General features: G+C 37.1%; 1 protein-coding gene across 1 annotated transcript in view; it reads right to left on the bottom strand.

The window, feature by feature from the left end:
* SKA2 (spindle and kinetochore associated complex subunit 2) overlaps window positions 1-5,454 on the bottom strand; it is a 6,870-nt gene extending 1,416 nt beyond the window's left edge. Inside the window, exons 1-4 of the mRNA XM_009323827.1 lie at window positions 5,148-5,454; window positions 4,187-4,363; window positions 2,804-2,890; window positions 1,372-1,411 (exon numbers count right to left, since the gene is read on the bottom strand). Of these exons, the coding sequence (XP_009322102.1) occupies window positions 1,372-1,411; window positions 2,804-2,890; window positions 4,187-4,363; window positions 5,148-5,180 (337 nt within the window). The 5' untranslated portion in view covers window positions 5,181-5,454. The remainder of the gene's footprint in view (window positions 1-1,371; window positions 1,412-2,803; window positions 2,891-4,186; window positions 4,364-5,147) is intronic.
* Between the last annotated feature and the right edge of the window lie 4,858 nt (window positions 5,455-10,312).

A 10,312-nucleotide genomic window follows, 5' to 3' on the forward strand; every position in this document is an offset into this window, starting at 1 on the left:
ATGACGTCCCATGGTGTGGAAGGGCCCTTTGGCCAGTTTGGGCCAGCCGTCCTGGCTGTGCCCCCTCCAGCTTCTTGTGCCCCTCCAGCCTTCTCAGTCGGCGGAGCATGGGGAGCTGAAAAGTCCTTGACTAGTGTAAGCACTGCTCAGCAACAACTAAAACATCGGTGTGTTATCAACATTGTTCTCATCCTAAATCCAAAACACAGCACTGTACCAGCTACTAGGAAGGAAATTAACTCTATCCCAGCCGAAACCAGGACACTAGCTGTCTTTGTTAAATTTGAAACGGCTGAGTTTCTTTACAGCTTATAAAATTCTTACTAATGAATGGCTTTACTGTTCTTATTTGCAATGAAGTGGTTAAATAACTCCCTGTACAGTTTCAACAGTACTTCTGATACTCCTTGGTACAGTCCTAAATATTTCCTCAGTCAATGGTTTGAATTGCGATTCTAAAAAATTGGAAATAGAACATATTTGTTTCTTCAGAAATTAGGCTGAAGACAGAAAGTGCTTTCATTGCTTTCTAAGAAACCCCCTAAATGGGTCTAAAGGAAGATCTTCGAGCCGGAGGAAGGAGAGACGGAAGATACTCCCTCCAAACTATCGTTGTATCTGCAGACCCAGTGAAAAATCATTTCATTTGAGATGTGATGGGGATTAATAAATTTGGTCAGTCAGTGACTAGGTTTTTTTTCTTTTTTCTGTTTTTGTTGTTAAAGAACTAGGAAAACTCCTGTCTATAAGCAGGGCTAAATGGATTAAACAAGAGCTATTTGTATGGGAAGACTAGTACATCATTTCTTCCAGACCATAAACACAACACTACCCGCTTCAATACCATCAAAAGCAAGAAAAACTCCCAGAGACATGGGAACTATATGTGGACTGTAACTAAGGGCTCACTTGCTTCTATTAAAATCTAAATTCTTCACACAAAAGCGGTAGTTACTAGTGCTTGAGAGTGAAAATAGTGATTTTACTATTTCACTATTTGCATCATAGGCTCTATGTTTTTTAAATAAAAGAGCTCAGAAACCATACCTAGGTCTCAGCCTATTCCTACTTACTGTGAGATCTGCCCCTGTTGTACTAGGGGTAAAACAGCCCTTATTTGTCAACTGAAGTTATTTACAATATCTGCCTTTTCCAGAAAGTAAAACAGTTCAATTCATTACTCCCTGAATTCTAGATGGTAACTTGATATGTTTAAATAGTACAGAACTATTAGAGTTCAATATTAGAGATGGAAGTCTTAAGAGATTGATACTATTCACACAGCTTGCTTACTGGGGCTGGGTGTGCGTGGGGGAGATCAGTCGGGGGGGGGGAAGAAAACAGCAGGAAGATTATTCTTCCAGCACTTACCTTCAGCTGAGCCAAGGACTGTAGATCCTGAACAAAATGGCTAAAAATAAACAAGGCAGAATGTCAGGATTTGTTGGTATTTTGTTTAGAAATTATTTTTTACAATTTCATTTTTGCATGAGTAATTACATTTTACCATTGGATCTTGCAGCCACTGAAGTCAACAGCAAAATCTGAGGCATTAAACAAACCCTGGTTTCTAATAAAAATAAATTTAAAATGGATACAGAAAGGTTTATATACAAGTCTGATGAGCCTCTTCAGCTTTCTCCTTTGCATGCCGTCATGGATCGAGCTGAAAGTACTGCACATGCAGCAAAGGAAAAAGATGGCTTTCCTATTCTCAAGCAACCTTCAGAGGCTGACAGTTCTGACCAGCTGAAGGTAGCTACATCTAACTCTCCTCAGCTGGAAATACAGCACTGACAAAAAAATCCCAGGGCCTTTGTGACATCTTCCCATTCTTTCCGCCTTTCAGAGAACATCTGCAAAACTCAATGACAACTTAGGGACTGATACCAATTAAACTGGCCTCAGCAGCTGTAGGATCTAGCTGCATTTTGCATTGGGCCTGGTTTATGCCAGCTGTATCTTAAGTGCTTCAGAATTGAATAGTGGAAAGGCAGAAATCGAGAGCGTTTATCAAGGCAGGAGAAGATATTTGCAAACAAAGAGTGAATGAAGCTGCAAGACACTGGACGGCTTTCATGCAAACCAACCGTGGCAATACAGGGACAGAAAGCGAGGCATCCTTTGACAGAAGAGTAGTGGGCAGTGAGAAGACATGTAGAAAAAGATAAGGTCAATAAGATAATTACACTCTATTGTCCTTCTTTAATATTTTGCTTTTAATATGAGACCCAGACCAAATCTTTGCAGATTATTATTTTAAAAGTTTGTGCTTTGAGTAGCTATGGGAGAACATCTGACTTTTTAAACAAGTATTAGTTTACATCTATGTTCTACTGCATTACAGTTAGAATATACTTATTGTTACTCATATTTCAAAATGTATTTAATATTTTACAGGAAATTAAATTTCTCTCCATTTTGATACACAGTGGTTTGAATCAATTACATTCTTCATTCCCACCCAAAGGCTTCTTATGTAATGTGTTAACAGAACAGGATCAACAAGAGCAACCAACCGCATCTCTGAAAATAAACATAAACATATCCCAATTAAAAAATAAGGGGAACAAAGTCTTCCATCAAAGCACATTTTCCCTTCGTGGACAACTGAATTGGAACAAATCATAAGCTTAATCAGCAGACAATAAAAATGAAAAGGTTTGTTAGAAACTTTAGTCCCATTTCTGAAAAATTCCATTCATTTGAGAGGTACTAAGTCACAAAAACAGCCCTTCTGACTTCAGCTGAGCCACTCAGGATTAATGGTTTCTGGAATACTGACACTCTGTGGCCTAATTACCTGTTCCACTAGCGATTCCATTTCTTTAACAGTTTGGCAGGTTAACTGCTGTGCTGCAGTCTGTTCTTCTTCTGACAGAGGTAAGCGCTAGAAAAAATGCAAACAGAGAACTCTGATGCTTTCAGTTCCTAGGGTGCTGATATTGACAGAAGAACTCAATGTTTGTTTAGCCCTTTTCTCATGGAAACTAATAGTAGACTCCTACTTTCCTTCAAATGAAGGCAAATTTACAAGCTAAGTATTTCAGAAAAATCCAACCATGATATTCCTTTAACATCAATACTATAAATGATTCAATGGAAAGAAGGTAAATTATTCAATAAAAGAAGTACTCCACTTAAAGACTTACGTTTCTCCATAACAGTTTAATCCATCTTTGGTTTAGGAAATATACAAAGTACAAGAAAATCTTTATCTAAAAAGTCTAAATGTAACTCAAGAGACAAGAGTCTTCCGCTTTAACAAAATCCAAATATGAAATTATTCTTGGCAGCATATCCTTGGAACACAGGGAGAGAAAATATTTCTTCCTTTCTGTGACGTATAACTACTGTCTTTTAAATCATTATACAGTACATTTTATCTATAAAGACTTGCCAGTAACTTGTCTAGAGCTGTTGAGAGATTAAACACCATCTCGGAGCACCGTCATTAGAACAGTAAAGTGAGAGATGAGATCTGGGAATATGTTTTAGTCACACCAGTTCTGTCTTTGCCACTAGACTATCAATTAGCTTTTTCGATCTAAATCACCGTATTTGTAAAGGGACAAAATTAATGCTTTCACAACTTCTTCAAAACTGCAATGAAGCAGTGTCTGAAGACCACTTAAAAAATGTGTTGTTGGGTTTTTTAGATAGGCATTATCGTACTGAGAAAAACTTATTTCTTTGCACTATCGGCAATTCCAGCACATAGGTAACAATGCGTTGGTTTTAACTTACTTTGGACGGTGAAAATACATTTGCCATTTAAAAGCTTTTTTGCCTTTTAAGTTTGGTTTCACTTTCTAATTCCTTTAAGGTAGCTACTTTAAAAAAGTCAGTATAGAACTGTGACACAGCTGCACACGGAGGCATCAATTCCTATGAAACTATTCAAATGTATGTCACACTATCCACACTATTATGGTGTTACTTCAACTCCAAAAATGAATACCGCTAGCTTAACTGTTGAGTGATGAATCAGGCTTGTGATTTACAAAAAGAGCTCTAATCTTGCAAACATTTCTTCAGGTAAACGGTCATCTTATCTTCTAAGAGTCTTCTAAGAGTCTGCACATGTAGGAGTTTCCAGTGGAACTACTCACGTCTACGTAAAGGTTACACAAATACGTGTTCATTTGCAGGCGTGTGACCCAAGTGATTAAAATGAACATACTACCTCAAGATCAGCATGTTGCTGTAATGCCTGAACCATCTTCATTGTGTTCTCTAGAGCAGCACGGATGCCCTTCATGGATTCTCTCTGCTCTACGAAAATTTTTTCCAGCTGCATACATAATGTTTTATAACGAGATTTCAGCACTGAGAGTTCTTCCAAGAGAGCAAACGGATTTTCCTATGTAGAAATTAAAAGTACATTTAAACTATTTAAGAAGAGAAAATTAATGTGGCCACATACCAATTAAAAGTGTCGGCATTAGAGCCACTAAAATATAACATGAAGCGACCCTTTGCAATGACAAGCGTAGCTGTGAGCATCTGTTTCATCTATACATTTAATTTTTCATATGCAAAAATGATAGACAGTGTTAATAAAACAGCACAACTCCGTGGTTCCGCAACAAATACAGGAGGATGAATTTCTTGTGTTGGTGAATTTTAATGGCTTTTCTGCATTGGAATAAATTAGGGACTTTAACTAAAAAGATTATTTTTCCACTGTATGTCACAATATACATGGAGACAAGGACCTATTTATAAAACCCTTTACATGCTGCCATTTTTTGTTTTCCTCTTCCTCTTTCCTCCCCAAATCTGAATTTAGTCATTGCTTATTAGCAAGTTTATCTTTGATCTCGGAGCAAGGGTGTGTTTTAGCTCAGATTGGCATCTCTCTCTTAAATTTAGGTGTTAACACGACTACTCATTTCTCAAAGCAAAACATGGGAGAATTTCACTATTCCAAGAAATCAAGGAAGTTCTGTTGGTTTCTGCACTGAATTCATATTAGGCCAGTTATCTTGATGTATGATGCAAGAAATATTTTAATAATGATCAACCAACTAACAACTAGATAAAATAACAGCCACGTATATTTTAGGATTAAAGAAAATAACCCATTTATTACCAACTTTATGCAAAATGCAATAAAATCTATTAATTTCATCTGAAAATACTACCTCTGCTGCTGGATTATCAGGAAGACTTTTCATTATTTCAAACTCCAGTCTGTGTTGAATATAATCCAGATCAGATTCTGCCTTCTGGAACTAAAATATTTAAGATCAGCCACAATGCATTAAAAAACAAAAATTACAGACAAAACCCAACCGTTCGCCTTTCCTGTATTTCAGGAAAGCAGAAGCCAGACGCCTCCATTTTAAAGGTTCACGTACTATAAAATTAAGTTTCTATGCCTCCGATCTATTCCATTAGCTAATGTTTGCCAATTATGCTGACACACTTCTAGCCTGAAAAATTTAAAGCAATAAACTTGCAGACATAACATAACCATTTTCCTCTCACGTGTAAGAATTAAGTGTGTGTACATACACACACTCTTGTATTAATTTTATCCTCTTTCCATTTGTCTAACCCAAATTACCCGATTGTTCTCTTTGCATCTTGCCACTAGTACCTTTTTCATGCAGGACCCCCAAAATGCATGAAAACATTTCCATCTCCTCCTACATTATCTTCCATCTCCCTTGCAATGCCAAACCTCTCAAGATGAAGTTTTTAAGTAGTACACCAAAGAGGTAAGTTATATCAATAGAAAAGAACATGGATCTTTTTTAAACTGATAAGTCACCTGATGCAGGAGATGTTTGATTTTTTTTCTCCTGAGACATTAACATATTTTCCATCAATTTTTAAAGCTTTTTCTTGGCTAGTTGCTCTTCTTTTCAAACATTAGAAGTTCTGTTAGCAAAACTGCAATACTCAGTTATTTACACAGCAGAGATTATGAATAAGTGTTCAGGATCCAAGCACATCAACAGAGATTTTATTATTAATTACATTAGGAATGCATTCTCTCAGATGGTTATAATACCTGTAATACATGTTATTATTTCCCAATAAACCAGACTGACAAATAAATAGATAATAAAATTGATGACATCACATTTCTTTCCTTGGGATAAATAAGCCACCAGAGAATTACCTAATTGCCTTTTAAGACAGTCTGCTGATAGCATTATTACTTAATTTAGTCTGCAATTTTAATATCCGTTAAGGACTGCTGCTTTAAAGAAAGGCAGTTTTCCCAGTTCACAAAAAAGATATGAATTTCTTAATGTAACAATTTGGGGATTTTACAGTCACAAAAGAGACTATGATGAAAGCAAGTTAAAAATGCTTGTAACTTAACTCTGTGTTTTTCACTATTTATATTGAGATTAACCCTAAAGTAATCGTTACAACTTTTTAAAGATCAAAATAAGGCTGTATTTGTTAACTGTATCCCAAAGTTACAGCACTGGCAGTGCTGTAACGGTAGCTAAAGTGACAAACTTCAGTAGTCTTTGGATGTAGCCTGTAGTCAGGCCTGGATACCCAAAGGACGTTTATATCTTAAACATCAGCCTTGGGATCCACCCTCAGGAACTGCCATTAATGCCTTTGAGGCTCTGGAACTCCAGATAGCCTAAAGGAATAGCGTTCGATCCAAACTACTCTACAAGTAAAATCCCCTTCCTGATGTAGTGAAGATGTATGATCTTTCATATATATACACACACACCTTCAGCAAATTTTCAAATAGTAGCTTAAGAAAAGGAAAATAAATCTAGTAAAGACCTCGAGCATCTCTAAACCAAAGGGAACGCTTACACCCGTTACTCCCATCACTTACCATCCGCCCAACAAAACCCCTCCCCACATCTACCCCAGAAACCAGTCATGATAAAATGAGAAAATAAAATACGTTTTATTACACTATGTATTTTTAAAGAGTTCATGAGGGATTTTTCCTAACTGCTCAATCATTTCTCTTCTCCTCCACAAGCAAACATGTTTAGGTTTTCATTTCTAGAGGCAGGTATCCCAAAAAGATCATTTTTTTGCTTTTCTCCAACTCCTCAATTTGATCATTAATTTTTGAGAAAGCAGACAATGAATATGGGTGGCTTTCAAAAATATCCATGAAGCTCTGCTCCTGAAATACTCAATACTGATAATTTGAGATTTACAGAATGACAGTAAGCCACTAATACCATGCTACTACTATGATTCAAGACATTAAAAATTGAATGTGAAACTGAATGCTTATCCATCACGTGGCTACAATTTTAAGATTTGTGCTTAATGAGAATATTAACAGGGTTCAATATCACTGCTTTCTCCTGCAAGTATGCTAACTCTGAAAGAAACAAAATTTATTACCAGCAATTTCAAAGCCAGTTTATAAGCACTGCCATATATTCCTCCATTATGATCCCTTTTTCCTTTGTTTTATAAATATTTATTTCTTGCTGTGTTCCAAGAAACACACACCTGCAAAAATCTCACCTTAATGTTATAGGTTAGGACCATTCCTACGATGAGTATTGTACAACAATCACACCGAAAATGCAGTTTGTGAAATGTAAACTTGTAATTTACTCACAGGCTTAGAAGGAAGTGTTAGAAACCGTGAGGCCAGACTCAAGCCATTGCTGCGCACTCTGCTTTCAGATGCTTTGACAATACTATTGCACTGCTAGCTGTAAAGTACAGTAGTGCAATAAAGTCAGAGCATTCGTTAGCAGCAAGAATTCTGTACAAGTAATCAATACACTCAAAATATGTATCGGGGGAAAATAGGTCGAGTCAGACAGTGGTTTCTGTGGATCACGGAGAATTGGATAAGGTTAATGGTCACCAAGTTCTTAATACAGACACACAAGAACTCACATATATCAAGACATTATTCATAATCCCTGTCATTCCACTGACGGGGGGCGGGGGGAACGGCAGAAAAAGGAGAAAAACACCCAACAAAATGCTCAACAGATCTGTCAGAAATTCAGTTTCAAACACTTTGGTGCTCTTAACTAGAAACTACATTTCCAAATTTATTTCTTAATTTGCCTCATAGCAAGCAAAGATTCTAAACTGCTGTCAGACAGATGTTCTTAAACTGCATTACGGGGAACATTTTCTGGACACCGGAGTTTATTATTCTTATTTGCAGGTGTTGAATCACTTTAAAATGCACTTAAACACAGACTCATTTCCCAACATTGTGAATGTACGTTACCACTGGGGTTACCACATGGATGTTAGAGCACCATCAAAGTGGGGGTGTACTTCATAAATCTCAATAAAGGTGTTTCTTTTTAACAAAAACAGTTAACTTCATATAAAAAGTTTGAGAACTCTTAGGGTCTGAAGGCGCTAGGATTCTTAACAACAAAATGCAAAGAAACAGAGTGACGGAGCGGAGAGTGATGGATGATTGCTAATGCACACAGAGCAACAGCCCGAGTCAACGCCACACCTGCCACATTTCTCTAGAACACACTGTAGGAATAAGAATGCTATGCAGTGTTCTTTCCTCTTTGTAGGGCACTTATTTCTAAGGAAACACACACAGAGCGTTGATGGTATTTAAAGACCAGTTAACATTTCTCCTTGGCAAATAACTAGAAGACGAGTGCAAAAAAATAAATTAGTGGCAATCCTGTTTTACAGTTGTTTTTCAAATCACTTCTGGTCTCAGACATACAATAGTGACTTTTGACTTGTGACTATAATAATAATAATAATGAGTAACGTAGATAGTATTGCTGGCCAATGCCCTTTTAACATTGCACTGCTTTTTGTGCATGATCACTAGTAGTACAACATAAAAAGGGCACTGGACAGACACCACTCAAAGAAAAAAGTAGGTCCACTACACCAGCAGCGCGGTGACAGAAATTAGCTAAATTGCTCTGAATGAAGCTCATCTGACAGGTTATCCATTTGTTACCAAGTTTTACTAAATGGACGTCCCCAAAATGTCTTTCAGCGCAGACTGCTGAAGTGCACACTGGAAGGCGCTAGCTCAGTTTGCGAAGTCCTGAGCGTTAAAGGTTCATGAAATGGTTGTTGTACAGAAGGATACATTTATCACCAGCAACTACCATGTACTGTATTTCATTAGAGGCCTGACTCTGCGTCTGTTGAAGCTGTTGGAAAGATCTCCAGTCCCTGCTGACTTCAAAGAATGCTTGTGCAGCACAGCCTCAGGTGCCTAAGTGCTAAACTACAGCACCCAGTATTCTTATTTGAATTGTTAATAAGTCAGCTTTACAATCTTTTGCATAATGACTCTCATCTTATATTGTAGATGTTATGGTTCATTTAACTCTTCTTGTTACTGTACTTTGAGCAATAGTCTCAAATAACCATTGATTACCTGGTATTTTCATACACATTGTTCTTTTTAAGCGCCTACAAATTAGTTTATCCCTGGTTCCAGGAGGCTAAAATGAAGCTTTCCATGAAATGCATGTCTAAACCTCTAGGGAAATAAGAAGTGTTATTTTATCACACTTCTGTGGAGAGAGCTGACTTCACAGGAAATCCAGGAAGAAGAAACAATGAGCAGAAGGAAAAGCAAGACACACAAAGCTGCAGTATGTGAGACGTGGTTGCCAATGTACATATTCTGATTAACATAAACAATGACAAAGAAAAATATTGCACTTTTGAATGAGGTTTGGATATAGGAAATTAATAAGTGAAATTGTTCGAGGAGTATTTAAGAAATCACCCTTTTCTTAAAAAAAGAAGAAAAAAGGAAAACAAAGGAATCCGGTGGAGATGCAACCGCCTTGTGCCACCCAGCAGTTTTAATGGAAGGAGGCAGCCAGGCATACCATCTTCCATCTTCTGCTAGAAGAAATTAACAGAAGAATCAACCAGAAAAATGTAAGACTAAGGGTGAAATCAAAATCAATTAGGTTTTCAAATGGATTACCCAAATGATTTGGGGTAATTAGAACGGGGTGAAAGGCCAAGCTATAATCTCAAAACCTTTGGAAGTTGTTACGCACCATCTGTGCAGATAATTGACCCGAACGAGCTCTCCCCCTTGAAATTACTTGTGCAATGATCATTTTGGTCTACTCGTAAAGCAGATCATAAGACAGTGACCCATTACTGCCTTCTTCCACTACCATACATAAATTAGGGATAGAAATTATATTATCTATTAAGCGTTTGGATGCATAAAATATTTCCAAAGCATTTTCACTTGTCCTGGTTTTGGCTGGGATAGAGTTAATTTCCTTCCTAGTAGCTGGTACAGTGCTGTGTTTTGGATTTAGGATGAGAACAATGTTGATAACACACCGATGTTTTAGTTGTTGCTGAG

The sequence above is a fragment of the Pygoscelis adeliae genome, unplaced genomic scaffold (genome assembly GCF_000699105.1).
Source record: "Pygoscelis adeliae isolate BGI_AS28 unplaced genomic scaffold, ASM69910v1 Scaffold290, whole genome shotgun sequence".
In the NCBI taxonomy this organism is placed as follows: domain Eukaryota; kingdom Metazoa; phylum Chordata; class Aves; order Sphenisciformes; family Spheniscidae; genus Pygoscelis; species Pygoscelis adeliae.